This window comes from Panthera onca, chromosome F1 (genome assembly GCF_046562875.1).
Source record: "Panthera onca isolate mPanOnc1 chromosome F1, mPanOnc1 haplotype 2, whole genome shotgun sequence".
Taxonomy (NCBI): domain Eukaryota; kingdom Metazoa; phylum Chordata; class Mammalia; order Carnivora; family Felidae; genus Panthera; species Panthera onca.
This window is the reverse complement of record NC_138355.1, coordinates 64,580,594-64,598,033: the sequence shown is the minus strand read 5'-3', so window position 1 is coordinate 64,598,033 and position 17,440 is coordinate 64,580,594. Positions and strand designations below refer to the sequence as shown.

General features: G+C 44.5%; 1 protein-coding gene across 2 annotated transcripts in view; it reads left to right on the top strand.

Annotated features, from left to right (window-relative positions):
- Positions 1 to 8,400, top strand: part of NUF2 (NUF2 component of NDC80 kinetochore complex) — a 29,701-nt gene extending 21,301 nt beyond the window's left edge. The window contains exons 12-14 of one of the 2 annotated variants that reach the window (XM_060644441.3): positions 840 to 1,015; positions 2,118 to 2,253; positions 8,052 to 8,400. In XM_060644441.3, coding sequence (XP_060500424.3) covers positions 840 to 1,015; positions 2,118 to 2,253; positions 8,052 to 8,186 — 447 coding nt within the window. In that variant the 3' untranslated portion in view covers positions 8,187 to 8,400. Of the gene's footprint in view, positions 1 to 839; positions 1,016 to 2,117; positions 2,254 to 8,051 lie in introns of those variants that run through there. The other variant, XM_078441358.2, reaches the window with a different exon arrangement.
- Positions 8,401 to 17,440: the final 9,040 nt, after the last annotated feature.

The following is a 17,440-nucleotide window of genomic DNA, read 5'->3' as shown; positions in this document are numbered from 1 at the left end:
GAGATCACGATCTGAGCCGAGATTGAGTTGGATGCTTACCCGATGGGGCCACCCAGGCGCCCCAAAACAGTTTTCTTGTTGCACACAGTAGTGGGAAGGCCTATGTTAAACTTTCAGATGAGATGAATAATAAATTCAGTAACATGGCATATTGCCATGTGTATTTTGGGGGAAAAGTAATGGAATTTTAAACCTGTACTAACAGTTGCAAATGCGCCGTCCCTGGGGTCTATAAGGAGATTTAGGTTTACAATGTAGGCCCTGCTCTGGGGGTCCACAGGTATACTAATGTTACTTAAGTTTCTCAGGCTGGAAGCTTGAAAATCCTTTGTCACGTCTTCACTCTATCATAGTAATCCAGACTATCCCCAGGATCACTGACTTTGCATTTGATAAAGGACTTCTTTGAGGGAAGAGAGGGGTAGAAGGTGAGGTTGCCTGGGGTAACCTTTCCCAAGCGCGTACTCCCTTATCTGCCGTCTGGAGTCAGCAAGAAAAGAGTGAGGTGCACCTGCTGTAACGGTTCCTTGCACTTCCCCTTTCTCCTTGTTCCTCCTACCTTAGTTCAGGCCCAGCGCCCTCGGCACAGCCTCTCGGCTGGTCCTCCTAGCACACGGCTCTGTCCTCATCCTCACTGATGAGCGACCCCGTACGGACCCCTCGCCGGGTGTCCCGTCCTTTCCCAGGGTCCCCGGCGCCTTCCCGTGCCCTCCGGACGGTCCGGGTTTTTCTCATCTTCCAACTGTATCTTCGTAGAGCTCATCCAAGAAATAGACATTCCTCTTGTTTATAAATCCTAATGGGTTGTATTGACTTTACGTCCTTGTGGTAAAACGCAGAGCCTGAACTTGGAGGACCAAATTGAGAGTGATGAGTCAGAACTGAAGAAACTGAAGACTGAAGAAAATTCCTTCAAAAGACTGATGATTGGGAAGAAGGAAAAACTTGCCACAGCACAATTCAAAATAAATAAGAAGCACGAGGACGTCAAGCAGTACAAACGCACGGTGATTGAGTATGGAGTCATTGTCACTTCAATGTGTTAGAGAAAATAAGCGGGGAAAGCTAGCATGTTGTCACCTCCCTAAGATTCCAAAGCTCCTGTAATCTCAAAAAGGTGTCCCGCCTTTGGGTGACCAGAGATGAATTCATTATGAATCTCCTAATGCTGTGTGTGGATGGAGAGATGTTGTAGGTCCTCGGTTTTTCCTTTTCCGTACATCACACTAGTTAGTGTTTCCTTTGCCTGGTTCTCCAGAAGGGCCTCTGGTATCTCTGCTCATATCCGTGCCCTCTCGGAAGATGAACCGCCTGGCCCGTCTTACAGTCCAGCTGGGCTATGGCATTATAGCATCCATGTTTTGTTTTGAGAAAAGGTTGCCCCCGTTTTTTAATCTAGTAAGAATTAATACTTCAGTAAGCATGTTATTGTTGTTAGCCAGTGTGCTTCCTGTCCGTTCCCTTTTGTTTGTTTGTTTGTTTGTTTATTTATTTAATATTTATTTATTTTTGAGAGCAAGAGAGACAGAGTGTCAGCCAGGGAGGGGCAGAGAGAGATGGAGACACAGAACCCGAAGCAGGTTCCAGGCTCCGAGCTGTCAGCATAGAGCCCGACGCGGGGCCCCAACCCATGAACCACGAGATCATGACCTGAGCCCAAGTCAGACACTTAACTGACTCAGCCACCCAGGCGCCCCAGAGACTGTATTTTTAGAGTACACACCGCATGTATGCCCATAAGACCCATGTTTCAGCCTGTATATGGTGAAGATTTCCTTTGTTCTGCCTCATGCGGATGAAGAAAAAGGGCAGAAGCGGTGGCTTTTGTATTTGTGGCCAATCCGCCTTGCAGGAAAGTTGTACTGATTCACATCCCCACCCGTAGTACAGGAGTGAAGACACCTGGGGGAGTGTAACTTCAAGTCTCCGCTTTAAATAATAGCCCTCGGGGGCTGCACCACACGGAGTTTGCATCCATTTGCTTTTATGTCTTGAGAAGGGGTTTAGGTTTGTCAAACAAATCGATGCGATCACTTCGGAGTCGGTATTAGAGTTAATGTTTTCCTTTTCAGATGCTTGAGTGGACTTAAAATTTAGCTGTCTCTGTTTTCCTTTAGAGATTGCAATAAAGTTCAAGAAAAAAGAGGAGCTGTCTATGAGCGAGTAACCACAATTAATCAAGAAATCCAAAAGATTAAATTGGGAATTCAGCAACTGAAAGATGCCACTGAAAGGGAGAGACTGAAGTCCCAAGTGAGTGTGTGTTCACAAGTGAATTTCACATCGTCTACCAGCTCACAGTGGCGGTTCCGTCACCCTCATCTTCGGGGTTTGTCCATTCTCTGAAGCAGAACTTGACCTCCTACGTCCTTGGGTTCTGTCTCCATTCACCTGTGTTTGTTTGTCTCCTTCGTACCTTTTCTTCACTGGTCTTTCCCCCTGGCCTGACTACAGTTAAGAGCAGGTGCTCCCGAAAGGCTCTGACCGTTTTTTGATAAGTAAACTTGCATAATGATCGTAAGTAATGTCCTCTAAAAAGTTTCTCTCCAAATGATTTATCATCAGTGTTCAGTGTGTTTGAGTTGTTACATGAAACGAAAAAGCTTAGGTTAGTCCCTGTGTGAGGAGACTTTTAATGGTATCTTTATCACAATTCCTGAAAGTTACTTACTGGTTTTATTCTTTGCTTGTTTCAGCGTATTTATTTTATTTCGTACATAGTTCCAAGTTTAATGAGGACACACATCTTGACTTCCACGTTTGTGTCTTCCAAAATGTCAGTGTAGTGCCAAACATAAAGTGTTTACCTTCTGTCCTTTTCTTAACTGCTGATGTCTCAAAGAAGTAATCTATTCCTGATGTGTTGATTAGAGCTCATTTTCTCTTAATCTTCTTTTTTTTAATGTTTTTTTTATTTTTGAGAGAGAAAGAGCACAAGCAGGGGAGGGGCAGAGAGAGAAGGAGACACAGAATCCGAGGCAGGCTCCAGGCTCCGAGCTGTCAGCAGAGACCCCGACGTGGGGCTTCAACTCGTGAACCGCGAGATCATGACCTGAGCTGAAGTCGGACGCTCAACCGACTGAGCCACCCAGGAGCCCCTCATTTTCTCTTCACTTTTGAAGTTTGACCTATATCCTCAAGACTGGCCCAAACTGCTACCAGAAATCACTGAAAACAGCCCTTTATCACGTGAAATCCCATGGCCTCTTTTTTTTTTTTTCTTATTCTTCACCTTACCTATATTGCCATATTGGATCAAGGTTTCCTAAAACCTGAAAGCTGAAAAATGTTTAAATACTTGCCGTCACTACCTTCCACCATCCACATCCAGTTTGCCAGGAGTCAGAATGCTAAAAGCCACTGCAGACACGCCCCTCACCTGTTCTCGGGACTGTTATCTCCTTGAAAGAGGTTGTTGCACGGCCACTTGTAGGTGTGCATGTGCATACACCGAAGGCTGTCTTGAGGCCACTGTGGAGGGAAGGAAGCAAGAAAGGAAAGGAAAAGGGCTGTGTTTCCCTGTGCCTGTCTGCCCAGTGTGCTGCCCTGACTTTTTCTGCCCTTCCCTTTTCTTTCTACATTTCAACGGCTTCTCTTTTTTCTGCCTCTTACCTGGATATGCACCAAGACTCAGCCTTTGTCCCTCTGTTTATCTCTAAAAGTGGCTTACAAAGATCTTAGAGGAGATACTTAATCCTCCTTCTTAACCAAATCACTCAATTAATATTTATTTGTTATCACAGGGTCAAGCACAGTTAGTGAAGCAGTTACTGTGGGAGGACTTCCTGCCCCTCAGCCCTGCTTGCCTTATGTTACTGTGTGCAACGCAGAGATGTCTGGCCAGTAACATTTCAAGTTTCTCGACAGCAGCAATTACGTGTTTTTTATCATTGTACGTGAAACCGTGCCTAGGCGGGTGCCTTCTATGTAGTGTGCTTTTCATGAATATTTGTAAACTTGGATGGTCCTCTAGCATGAAATTGCTAAAACTGGCTCTGTATTAGAATTCAAACAGGAATTGCAAAATAAACACAACCCCCCACCCAGATGTCCTGAATTAGAATCCTCAGCAGCGGGGTCCACGGACTGGAATTTTTTATTGTGGCTTTTGAGAACCACTGATAGGTTCCGCTTCATTGTTTTCAGTATCACCGAGCCCATAACCACCCAAGCTGTTTTACCAGGACAGCTTTGGTTGTTAAAATGTTACTTGTCGTTTTTAGTTTAGAATATAATTTCTGTAGTCTAGTGAACCAGGATCTCTCTGGAACAAATCTGTATCCTCCTCTGCTTAATATCACTGCAGACATTTGAGGATAATGATCATGGGTTCCTTCAGCCTTCTCATCTGGGTTAATGAGCCCCAGTTTTCCAGCCACTCTTTATATAGCTTAATTTTCAGATTCATTACTATCCTGTTTACTGTCTCTCCCCCCCCACTCCGCCCCGTTTCCTGCTTGTCATTATTCTGTTTAAAATGTAGGACCTGGTTCTAAACATAGCCTTCCAAATAATGGTGTGGCCAGCCCCCGAGCACGGCGCTCCTGTTAATGAAGTGTGATCCTGGCTTGGATTTTTAGAGCAACAGCTTGCCCTTGGCTCATATTGAGCTGGTGATCAATTAAATGACCCCTATCGTTTCCACATGTAGTTCTGCCTAGTTAAAATGTCTCACCGTACTTTAATGCAGCCATTTCTTGGAACTTTTAATTTAGAATTTTATTACTATTTTTTCAAGGCTTCATTTATTTCCTTCAGTGTGGATTTCAAAGGATCAAGGTCGTTTGAAATCTTTGTATCACTCACATTAACTGTTTTTCGTGGCTTAGCTGTCACTCGCACACTTGACCGACATGCCTTTTTCTCCAGAATAAGGATGTTGACTAGAATTGGGCCCTTTGCTGTGTTAAGTTTTTCTTCCTTCAGACTGGCAGAGAACCTCTGATCAAGACTTGGGAGATAGTTGTTGAAGGTGCCTGGTGGTTCTAACCTTTACCCAGTCTGCACTGTGATATCCGTTGGTTCTGAACAGGACGGGGGCGTCTAAATCCTTGGCGAATCACGATGCATTTTGCCAAAGAGCTCCTTTTAGCTTCTTTCATAAGCACCCTCCGTGGAAAGGAAAAGATGCACTGCGGTTGCCCAGTTATGCTGTGTGCGATTCTCTGGGACCCTAATGATCTTCACATTCCTTTCTTCCTTAAATATCCTTTTTCCCAGAGATACCTGCCTCTTCTGCTTCCAGTTACCACCTTTATTTGGACGGGTTTTCTCATAGTCTCTTCCTGTTCTGTCCAGTGACCTCAACTGTGCTCTTTTTCGTAACTGCCTGCTGGATATTTTCCGTGGGCTTGCCCACCTCGACAAAAATAACGTTTTCAGAGTGACATCCAGATGACATCCAGCATCTTCCAGCAGCCTTCCTCCTCCTCACTTTTTCTTTCCCCCTGCCCTTTGTCTCTTTCCCTTTTACTCCATTTCTTCCCAATGTCTTCATATGATGGCATCATCACTTTCTATCACAAAGAGTTGAAATTTTGGACTTTGTTTCGATAATCCTGGTGTCCAGTCACAAGGTTAATGTTAGGATTTTTTAAAAGTCAGTGACACTGTTCACAACCACCCTTTTCTGGTCTACTTCTGTCGCGAAATTCTGTGATGCTCGTGGACTGTACCAAAAACTTGCTAAGTTTCTTCCTTGACTTAGGATTCTCTACATCAGATCTGCCCTAAGTGCTGCCAGATTCATCCCGCTGAATATCACTGTTGTTACACTTCCCTGGTGAAAACAGGAGCTCCCTGTTTTTTCTGTACTTTATTCATCCAGGCACTCGTTCTCCAAATGGCCTGTGCGCCTGCTGGGTGCCAGGTGCTACACCTGTCTTGGAATAAGTTGTGACTAAGGAAGGCATGATCCCTGCCTTCTAGGACTTTTATTTTAAATGTCTGTTTATTTTTGAGAGAGAGAGAGAGCAAGCGTGCGTGTGTGCACGAGCAGAGGAGAGGCAGAGAGACGGAGACGGGGGATCCAGAGTGGGCCCTGCGCTGACAGCACAGAGCCTGACGCGGGGCCCCAGCTCGCAAACCGCGAGGTCGTGACCTGAGCCGAAGTTGGATACTTGCCCGACTGAGCCACCCAGGTGCCCCTGGATACAGAATTTAATTGGAAACTAAAACTGCATTTGTTTGGGCTGTGGTTTCTTGTCATTAACGTCCTGTGAGGGCCATGAGGGTCGGCTTGCTTCTGTTGCCGTGCCCTGGAATGGGCTTTGATGCGTCACTCATTTAGCTGGCTCCATCTGTGGGCTTTGGTTCCTCCGTGAGAGTCTGTCTGTTCTCAGAAGGAGGGGGTTTGGGGGTGTTGAAGCGGTGGGTTCAGATATTTAGATTGTGTATCTTTATTTAAACACTTAGTTTTAATAGTTTTTCACGAGTACTGCCTTACTACCAAATTTATTCAGCTTCCTTTTTAGTAAGAATAAATGTACATTCCTATGGAACTGGGAAGGTAAATTGATCTATGGCTGCTGAATGTGCTTTTTTTAAAATGGTGTTTACACAAGCTAGCAACTAATTCACCTTGTTTTTCCTTTAAGACTTAAGAAATAAAGCTTTCAAAAATGTTTGATTTATTTTCTTAATGATTCACATCCCATAGTTGTAGTAATTTGATGCCCAATTAGATCTTAGAAATCTAAATAAGACTCTTCTATTTTTGTATTAGGATTTAATAACTATCTGTGTTTGGATTTGGGGAAGTGTTTAGCCTTAAGCATCTATTTATATTCACGGAATCTTGAGCAGGAGTGCTCACACTTGCATAGATGTCAGAGTCTGGAAATAGTTTTGTTCTTTTTGGAAACACTGTGAACTGCAATATATTAAATTATAATCTATATAGTTTGTTCAAAAAGAGGTAGTGTCTACACTAAAACTTAAGCTTAGATAAGTAGTGGGGCACCTGGGTGGCTCAGTTGGCTAAGCATCTGACTCTCCATAGCAGCTCAGGTGGTGATCTCAGGGCCCTGGGATTGAGCCCTGCGTCGAGCTCCACGGTCCACGGTCCTTGCTTAGTGCAGAGCCTGCTTGGGATTCTCTCTCTCCCTCTCTCTGCTCCTCCATCGCTCGCACGTGCACTCTCTCTGTTTCTCTTAAAACAAATAAACGTTTTAAAACAAACAAAAAACCCCTAAGGTCAGTAGTAGACAAAGTATAGGTTTAAGAAAAAGTTAATGGGAGGGACGATTAAAATTAAGAACATTATCCCCGTCACACCCATTTACTGCTTTTTCTTCCCATTGGAAAAGGACTGCTGTCTGCTATTTTATTTCAGTGATGAAACTATAAACTTTCAGAATGCCACTTTTTCTTGTACTGAGGTTTGAGAATTGTTTTGTTCAAGAAAAAGGAATAATATGAAGGTCAAAATCATTCTATGTAAAGTACGAGAGAGAAGAGAATGCATGGAGGCCAACTGGCTTCTTTTATTTTATTCCATCTATAAAAATTGTTCTCTCGTGGTTTTCTAAATTCTTAGCCCATCCCCATGTTTCTATGAAAACTCATTATTGCTTATTAGAATTACCTGATGGCTTTATTAAAGCGGCTCTACCATGTATTTTCCAGTCCTCCCGATTACTTCTTAGACCTGCATACACAGCTTTTTAGTGGTGATCGGGGCCAGATGCACAGGGTGTAGTGGTATATACAGTCAGTAACCCAGGTACTTGCCTGGTACAGATGAAAAGCTCCAAAGTAGGAACTGTTCCTTGACAATTAGAAATATGTTCTTGACATCGTGGAATCCAAGGCATTGTTGTGCACATCTCTGCTTTCTTCTGAGTAGCAGACTTTTTCGTTGTGTCTGCCCAGCTTGCAGAAGGAATTTTTAAAACGAGCTGGTACACGTGTGCGTGCGTGTGCACATACGATCGTTGGGGCTTTAAAATATGACTAATGCATATTAACGAGATGGCTCGAGTTCTTGCCACTCATTATCAGGTTAGCTTGATGCATGGGATAATCCTTACTCCAGTTCATTTCCCACCTAGGAAATCTTTCTGAGTTTGAAAGCTGCTTTGGAGAAGTACCATGAAGGCATTGAAAAGGCGGCAGAGGACTGTGGTGCTAAAATCGAGGAGAAAACGGCTGAACTGAAGAAGAACATGTTCAGAACGTCGGCTTGATTAACGCAGGCACTTGTCTTTCCGCAAGCAGCTAGCCGCCTTCCTTTTACATTGGGAAAGAGGACAGTCGGTTGAAGTTCTTGGAAGTATCGGAAGCAGCACGTAATGTTGGCTCAGCCGTTTTCACGGGCTCTTATAGGTTGTTATTTTGTAAGAGAACATGTGTGATGTAGACTTTTATTAACTTACAATTAAAATAACCTGTGCAGCTGTTCATGTGTCTCCTCTGCCCCTGGTTGTCAGTAGTTGGAATAAGACAAAAATGGGTGCACTGGAACGCAAAATCTTCCTGTTGCCTTCTGCTGCCTTTGCTTGCTTTGTGGACATCAGGAGGTGTGGTATCACTGAGCAGCGTGGTCCGGGTCTTGTTCGCTGCTCACTTGGGCAACGCGCGTACATATTTCTGTTACTGCTCTGTGGGTCCTGAGAGACGGAACGGGTGAGCCAAGATTTGAACCGGGCTCTGTTTGGTACTGGAGTGCGGAACGTGTGTGCTGTACCACTTTCTAGCGTGATTACTTGCGAGAGAAGGTTTGAGTGTGGCGGTCCAGTTCTTCACTGATGCTTCACTTAAAAATAAACTGTCAGTTTTTCCACCAGCAAAAATGGGATTATTCAGTAATAGAGAATTGCAGTTCAGGACGTGCAGGCAACGGCGGGACCACAGGCGGGTCCGGCAAACGAGAGGAACACTGTCTCCGGAAAAGATGGATGTCGGGAGGGGTCGTTTGATGCCAGGTCCGTTGGAGAGAAGTGAGAGTTGAAGGCGATGATGGTTTCTCGTCGGCTGAGTTGCCAGCGTGGTCTCTTCCTGGTAGGAGATGCAGAGCTCATCGCTCCCTGTTGGATGACGATTCCTTACTGTGGACGATTCTTTTGTTGGGATCTGCAGCTGTCGTTCTTCCAGTGATTGATGTTGAGAGGTAGGGCTCCCCCTTCTAGCCTCCAGACCCCACTGTGGTGAGGTTTCCTTTTGTTCATGTTCGCGGCGCCACGACACCTTTATGAGGAAAATGAGGTAAAATGCGCCAAGTGCCTAGAAGAGTGCCATGGTAGATATCAATACGTATTCCATATTAGCATCTGGAGTCATGGGAAATCCGGGTATTTCTGTCTCTGTCAGAGATAATAAAATATTAGTGCAGGTAGAGACCAGCCTTTCAGTGAGAGGAAAAGCCCTGGAATGGAGGCACTGGAGAAATCTGGGTGTCCAGGGAGGGATAGTTGGGCTAAGGCTGAACTATTGCGCTGTTCCTTTCTTGCTTCTTTTTAAATAGTTAGAATTTTAAGCCTTTAAAAGGTCTGTTTATGAGGCTAGGTAACAGGTGTAAACATGACCATGTCTCTTTTTATTTTATTTTGTTAAAAAAAAAAATTTTTTTTTAACATTTATTTATTTTTGAGAGAGAGAGAGACAGCGTGGGAGCAGGGGAGGTGCAGAGAGGGAGACACAGAATCCGAAGCAGGCTCCAGGCTCTGAGTTGTCAGCCCAGAGCCCGACATGGGGTTTGAACTCAGGAACTGTGAGATCATGGCCTGAGCTGAAGTTGGACGCTTAACCGACTGGGCCACCCAGGCACCCCTAGACAATTTTTTTAAATGTTTATTTATTATTGAGAGAGACCACAAGTGGGGGAAGAGCAGAGAGAGAGGGAGACACAGAATCTGAAGCAGGCTCCAGGCTCTGAGCTGTCAGCACAGAGCCCGATGTGGGACTAGAACCCATGAGCTGTGAGATCATGACCTGAGCCGAAGTCGGACACTCAACCCACTGAGCTACCCAGGCGACCCTCTCTTTCTTTTTATATTTAAAAGTTTAACCCCCTGGACCTATCTCCACCTTTAAGCTGTTGTCCCCCACCCCTACCCCCAACCAAGATGCCACCTTACACTTGTCAGAATGGCTAAAATAAAAAAGAGAGGGAGGAAGCGTTGGCAAGGGTGTTGAGAAAAAGGAACCCTCATGCACTGTTGGCGGGAATGTAAATTGGTGCAGCCACTGTGGAAAACGGTATGGAGGTTCCTCACAAAATTAAAAATAAAATAGAATATGTCGCAATAATTCCACTACTGGGTATTGGAAACACGAATTCAGGGAGCCACATGGGCCCCTATGTCTATGGCAGCATCATTTAGAAAGGCCAAGATAGGGAAGCAACCTAAGTGTCCATCGATGGATGAATGGACACAAGGTGTGTGTGTGTGTGTGTGTGTGTGTGTGTGTTTCAGAATATTACTCAGCCATAAAAAAGAATGAGATCTTGCCATTTGCAACAACATGGATGGACCTAGAGAGTATAATGCTAAGTGAAATTAGACATATTATATGATTTCACTCAGGCGGAATTTGAGAAACAAAAAAAAGGGAAAAATGAAAAACAGACCCTGGAATCCAGAGAGCAAACTGCTTCTCACCAACGGGGAGAGGGTGAGGGGAGGGGGATCAAGGGCACACTTTGCATGATGAACACTGAGTCATGGACAGAATTGCCAAATCGCGATATGGTACGCCCGAAACTAGTAATAGTTACCGTGACTGGTTAATTAACCTTCAAAAAGAACCGGATTTCTAGAAACCGTAATCCTATCCACGTGAATCTGCGTCCTTCTCTGCCCTTCATGACATTGTTCCTTCTATCCGTGCTAATTTATTGGACTTTCTAAGATCACCAAAACATTGCTGATATCCAAGTTCCCTGGATACTTGTTCAAATCTCTATGTTTCTTACATTCCACCTGCCCGATACTTTTTTCTCTTTGTCTCCGTAGCACCACTTTCTTGGTTCTCTTCGCTCCCTGTCCCTTTAAATGTTTTTCCCCCGGGGGCCACTTTCAACGTTCACCTCTGAAGTGTTTGTGTTCCAGGCTTCTGCCCTTGATCTCCTACCTCTTACTTTTCCTTGAAAACTTTTATCTACACCCATAGCTTCCACCACAAGCTAGAAACATCTATGCAACTCTTACTTGCACTATGTACGTTTAATTACATTTTTCCTGTTTCCCCTGAATTTCGCACTTGTATATCCAATAGTCAGTAGATGGTTTTAACCTTTTGGCATTCTGGTGGAGCTTAATGAGCCCTCTCAAAATGATGTTTTCCGTGCATGAAATAAAATGCAGGATTGCCAGGGCAACCAATTAGATTCAAGCACGATTATCAAAATACTCAACACACGTTCTGCTAAACAGTGTCACTAACTACACTCTGCCCGTGTTGGAAAAGTAACTCCTCTGCTTTCCCTCTTGTGACACTCGCCTCACTCCTTCATATCATTTAGTTGCAAGAGCTGTGGCTCGATGGACCCCACTCTGCCTCTTGTCACGTCTTCACCTGTGGTGCAATTCACATCCTCATTTCCTGCCCGATGTTTGCCATGATCTTACCAGGATCCTGGTCTCACCACCCTCACAAAGGCATCGGGGCATTTTAAACATGCAAGTTAGATTATGTCAGCGATTTGTGCAAAGTCTTTTTGGATTTTCCAGCTGTGCCAGGGTGACGTGGTGACCCCACGGGGGAACCACAGGATAGTTGCGATTTGCAAAGGAAAACAGCGATAGTTGCTCCCTATTGGACACCATGGAAACTACTAGCCCAAGGTAGTCCAAGGTTTCAAAGTTCGATCACCCTGCATTCCTTTCCATGATACATCTTTATGAAGTGGGTTTCTGGCATTTGCTGTGATAATAAGTATCACATAGAAATCATTATGGAATAAGAAATGAGGGTAGTGAGGTCTAATCTGATTGCAAGCTTCCAGAGCAAGTTTCGAGAATGTGTACAATGCCCAACAGGCATGCGTATCCACTTAGTAACTGGTTATTTAAGAGCACAATAAAAATAGTCTTTCAGTTTTTGTGTTATTTTTCCTAAGCACACATTGTTAGGACATAAATGCCCCTTAAGTTGTTCTAATCTAACTACTTCTTAATGGACCTGTTTTTGTTTGTTTGTTTGTTTGTTTTGTTTTGGTTTGTTTTGTTTGGCCAAGGGGCACACTGAAAGAATCTCTGAAAGACGAAGGGCTTCATGAATGAGAAAGTCATGGGACCCCTCACTTACAGGATAAAGTAAATGTGATGAGTTCTATTAAGACCCTTCTTAATCCAGACTCTGGCCTTGTCTCTCGCCATTTCTCATCAGAACTTTATCCTGGAGCGGTAGCAAACTGGTTGAGTGTCCTTTTGGCGCATCTCACTTCCGTGAACTTTCTGTTTGCACGTGTTTTCTCCCTTAGCTTATGTTTCTCCTTTGTATGTTCATGTGGAAAGTAGTCCATTTTCAAGTCTCAGTCCAAACTACAGCTGATACACCCTTTTAAACTTTATATCAGGTTTTCCTTTATGTCTGTTATTATTTTCATTAATTTATATCATTGTGAGTTTTTACACATCTTCACTTGCTAGACTTAATGTTTCTTGAGGCCGTGTCTCCCCCAGTTCTCTCTAGTACTTTCTAGGGCAGCATTGTGCTAAGCACCTGGTAGTCACTTATGTTTAGTTAAGGCACTGCCATTTTTTCCTCCCGTGACCAAATAGTGTATCCATCGAGGTCAGGTTTATCTGAATCCCGCAAGAAACTTATTTCTCTCATCCTTTATTTGATTTATTTTTTATTTTTTTGTTAATTTTGAGAGAGAGAGAGAGAGAGAGAGAGAAGGCAGGAACAGGGGAGAGGCAGAGAGAGAGAGGGAGACACAGAATCTGAAGCAGGTTCCAGGCTCTGAACTGTCAGCACAGAGCCTGACACGGGGCCCGAACCCATGAACCACGAGATCATGACCTGAGCCGAAGTTGGACACTTGACTGACTGAGCCACCCAGATGCCCCTATATCTTTGGTCTTTTTTTGCACCAAACACCAACATATGTTCTGCTAGTTTGAGAGCTTTACTCTCCCCCCCAAACAGGTAAGAAAACAAACAAACACACATTCAAGAAGCCCTCAGTGTAATCCAAATGATAACCTGTATTTGGCCGTTAACATTGAAGAATACAGTACAAAATTTGAAGTTTTTGTCCCAAAGCCTTCTTGAACATATATGACTTATGTGAGCGGCGTAACGTTTTCAAGTTTATTCGCGGGGAAACTAGTGCTCTGAAGGAAATAAATGGCATTGTGTGTGACACTCACTGCGGCCTGATCTTGAGGGACGTTCTGCACGTATTTAGACTCTAGCCCCTCTTGTAGGAATCCAGCCACTCAGCTGTATGTAGAGCAAATATTTAATTTCCAATTCAACTGACATATTTCAAGGAGCTAATCCATTTTATGACAAAGCAAGGGAAATTGAAATATGCACCTTGCAGGCTAAACTTAATACATCTGATTTTAGCTTCGCGGGATGTTTCCTATTTTTAGTAAGACCAGAAAAGTTTTATATGAAATTCCATTTCAAATTCAGGGCCCGCCACCTACTTCAATTAAGTTGGCTCTGTCCCTTTGATTGAAAACAGGACTCTGTTCTGCCTACCCATATTGCCACCAGGGGGCATAACGCAACTTGCATAACCAATGCTAGAATAACTTGGTTTTCAGATTTGAAAGCTGACAAATTTAAAGTGATAGCAACGACTGAAAAAAAAAAAAAAAAAAAACAAAAACCAGTGTCAGAAAGAACTGAGAGACAATCTAGAGTCAAAATAGATTCGAAACAGTAACTTAAAATTATTTAAAATTTCGCTACATGGATAATTCTTCCCAAAGCTCCAATTTCTGACCCAGTTTTATTATCTTTTTAAGATTATTTTATATTTTTTTATTAGAGTGTGTGAGCTGGGGAGAGGGACAGAGGAAGAGAGAGAATCTCAGGCAGGCTCCACGTTCAGGGCAGAGCCTGACTCGGGGCTCGATCCCACGGCCCCTGGGATCATGGATTGAGCTTAAATCAAGAGTCAGACACTCCACTGACTGAGCCACCCAGGGGCCCCTTAAGATTATTTTATCTGAGTTATCCTCCTACTGCTTGGTTCTGGAATTCTAGCTCAGATTCCATGCAACTCTTAAAACCGGCTTTTCCTGAGACAAGAATTTGAGATACCCATACGACGATGAGCGAGTCACTTAGGAAACAAACCCAGATCGCCACTGGCATTGATAACTCAGGGACATTCTTTTTTTCCGAGAAGATTACTGGTCACATCAGTCCCTCACATCATCACCATCCTCTAATCCATTCACACTGCCTCCCCATAGATCTTCCTGAAATACAAACTTGGTCATCGCTTCCCCCACTGCTTAGGAATCTTTGCCGCTCGCCATTTCAGGATAACTCCAGGGCCCTTCGAAGGTCAATGCCGCAACGGAGGCAGTATGGTGTAGCACAGTAGTTCCCAGACTGTCACGTTTGTGAAACATGCCTTGATTTGGTGCGTCTCTGGGAATCTACTCTTGAAACAAGTGACTAAGTGACTCTAATAACAGGGAGCCTTGGGGATCGCTTTATGAAGCTTTGCTCTGTGATTTCTTTTGTTTCCTTCTTAATTTTATTATGTTAAAATTATTTATTTATTTTTATTTTTTACTTTTTCTCTAAATAGAATTTATTGTCAGGTTGGCTAACATACAGTGTATCCAGTGTGCTCTTGGTTTCGGGAGTAGATTTCCCGCGATTCATTGCTTACATACAACACCCAGTGCTCATCCCCACAAGTGCCCTCCTCACTGCCCATCACCCATTTTCCCCTCTCCCCCTCACCCCCCATCAACCTTCAGTTTGTTCTCTGTATTTAAAAGCCTCTTAAGGTTTGCCTCCCTCTTCTGTTTGAAACTATTTTTTCCCCTTCCCTTCCCCCACGGCCTTCTGTTGCTATGTGATTAAGAGCATCGGCGTTAGAATTAGCCCTCACATTACTTTCTTTATCATAAAATGGGAGTAATAACTACGTCTCTAGTACATAAGGACCGAGGGAGTTTGGGAAAGCAATTAGCACGGTGCCTGCCACATAGCAGATATTCAAATGGCAGCAGGTGCCGCTATAGACATAACTGTTGGTAGATCGCTCCGGGGACCAATCTGATATGCTTTCTATCTTCTGCCCCACCTCTACTGCAATCCTTTACACCTACTTGGTGCCGAATGAGTAAATGTTTGCCGAATTAAAGAATCTGGTCTGCTTGACCACAATGGGCGCAAGACCCTAAAGCAAATAGTTCATAGGGAAAGAAATCAGCCTTGTATTTTCAGTGCAGGGAACAAAGGTCATGACAGTCTTATCTTACCAGGGAGAAGGAGCAGGTGCACGCGTAGAAAAGGTGCAGACTTCCCTTGGCTCCACAGGGTGTCGCTGCTGACTCTCCTTTCCAGGTTAAGCGTAGGTGTAAGAATGACATCAGGAGGGTTCTCAGACCTCGGTGTGGATCAGAATCACCTGGAGGGCTCAACCAGCTTATTGCCCCAGCGTTTCTGATTCCGTAGGGCCGGGTGGGGCTCTAGAACGTGCACTTCAATCAAGTTCCCAGGTGAAGCTGGTGCTGCTGGCTCGGGGTCCCAGTTGCAGAATCACTACTTTAAGGGGCATCCACCCACAGCGGGGTGAGGTTTTTTTTACAGGTCTTATGCGTGCAAGTCAGCTAGAGCTCTTCTCTTGTTAAAATAGTCATTTAGTGGGTCTGGGTGGGACCTGATACCTTGCATTTCAAAAAGGAGGTGATCCTGGGGCGCCTGGGCAGCTCAGTCGGTTAAGCATCCAACTTCAGCTCAGGTCATGATCTCCGGGTTTGTGGGTTCAAGCCCCGCGTCGGGCTCTGTGCTGACAGCTCAGAGCCTGGAGCCTGCTTCGGATTCTGTGTCTCCTTCTCTCTCTGCCCCTTCCCCGCTCACGCTTTGTCTCACTCTGTCTCTCAAAAATAAACAAATGAAAAAAAAAAATTTTTTTTTTTAAATGTCTGTTTTTGAACGACCTTCAAACCCCGTGTTTACAGCTGACCAGCCATGTGAACTGGGACACCCAGCCTAAGGTTCCTCGTTTGCGAATCAGGGACCGTAGCGTCTTTACCTCGCAAGGTTGCCGTGAGGGTTAAAATCAGATGATAAATGCGAACTACTTAGCACTCTTTGTAAACAGCTGTCATCACTAGTAAAGTCCAAGAAATAGAGGCGACGGAAATGGCTGTGGCACGTGTGAGGTGAGATTTTACAGTTCGAAAGAAATAGAATCTAACCAGAAAAACAAGTCCTACTGTACTCGTGATTCCAGCCACCCACTACCAGTGTTGACGTATTGCTTCAGCTCTATCACCAGGCAAAGGAGAGAGGATTCAGAGAAGACCGAGATGCTTAAAACCTTCCTTTCGACCAGATTCGAAGAAAAAAAATGTCATGGGAACGTTAATCCCTCTTAAAAAGTTCTCTGAACTCAATTGCATTTTTCCGGGAGGGCGAAGTTGTCCAACGTCACCAAAGCATCTTTATATATCAGTTCTTTGGAAGCCAGAGACTGTGTTTTTTAATCTTTAGAACTTAGCACATAATGGAAGCGAAGTCATATTTGATGAACAACTGAGTGAAGAAACTTCACCGTATTCAAAGGTATAATAGGGTTGCCCCTCATTGGTTTCTTCCATGAATTCTCCTCCTTCCAATGGCTCCCCATTGTCGTAGTTTTAGAGCCACACATCCCACATTCCGGAAACCACTCCGTTCTGGGCAAACCAGGATGGGTGGCCTCCCTAGACATGTCTTATACATGAAGCCCTGTTCGCCCCTCGCTCCTACCCCTGGCTGGGCTTTCTTCAGTTTTACAAAGCCTAGGCTCCCTCCCCCTCTTCTTTTTTTTTTTTTTTTAATTTTTTTTTTTAACGTTTTATTTATTTTTGAGACAGAGAGAGACAGAGCATGAACGGGGGAGGGGCAGAGAGAGAGGGAGACACAGAATCGGAAGCAGGCTCCAGGCTCTGAGCCATCAGCCCAGAGCCCGACACGGGGCTCGAACTCACGGACCGCGAGATCGTGACCTGAGCCGAAGTCGGATGCCCAACCGACTGAGCCACCCAGGCGCCTCCCTCCCCCTCTTCTTCACTCGGTAACTCAAACCACATCTACTAAGAGTCCACGTTATACCGGGTCCGATACGAGTGCCTTGAAAGAAGTGAATGCGTGATTCCTGCTCTCAAGAAGGATCCCTGGATGTTTGTCAACTCTTAGACTTTCTCTCCGTCCACGTGTTGTTAGTTGTCCCGTTTGCTCCAATCCGGGCGTTTGTACTCCGTGGCTGTGTCACCAGTTAGGTCACCGGGGCCAACTCTTGTGGCAC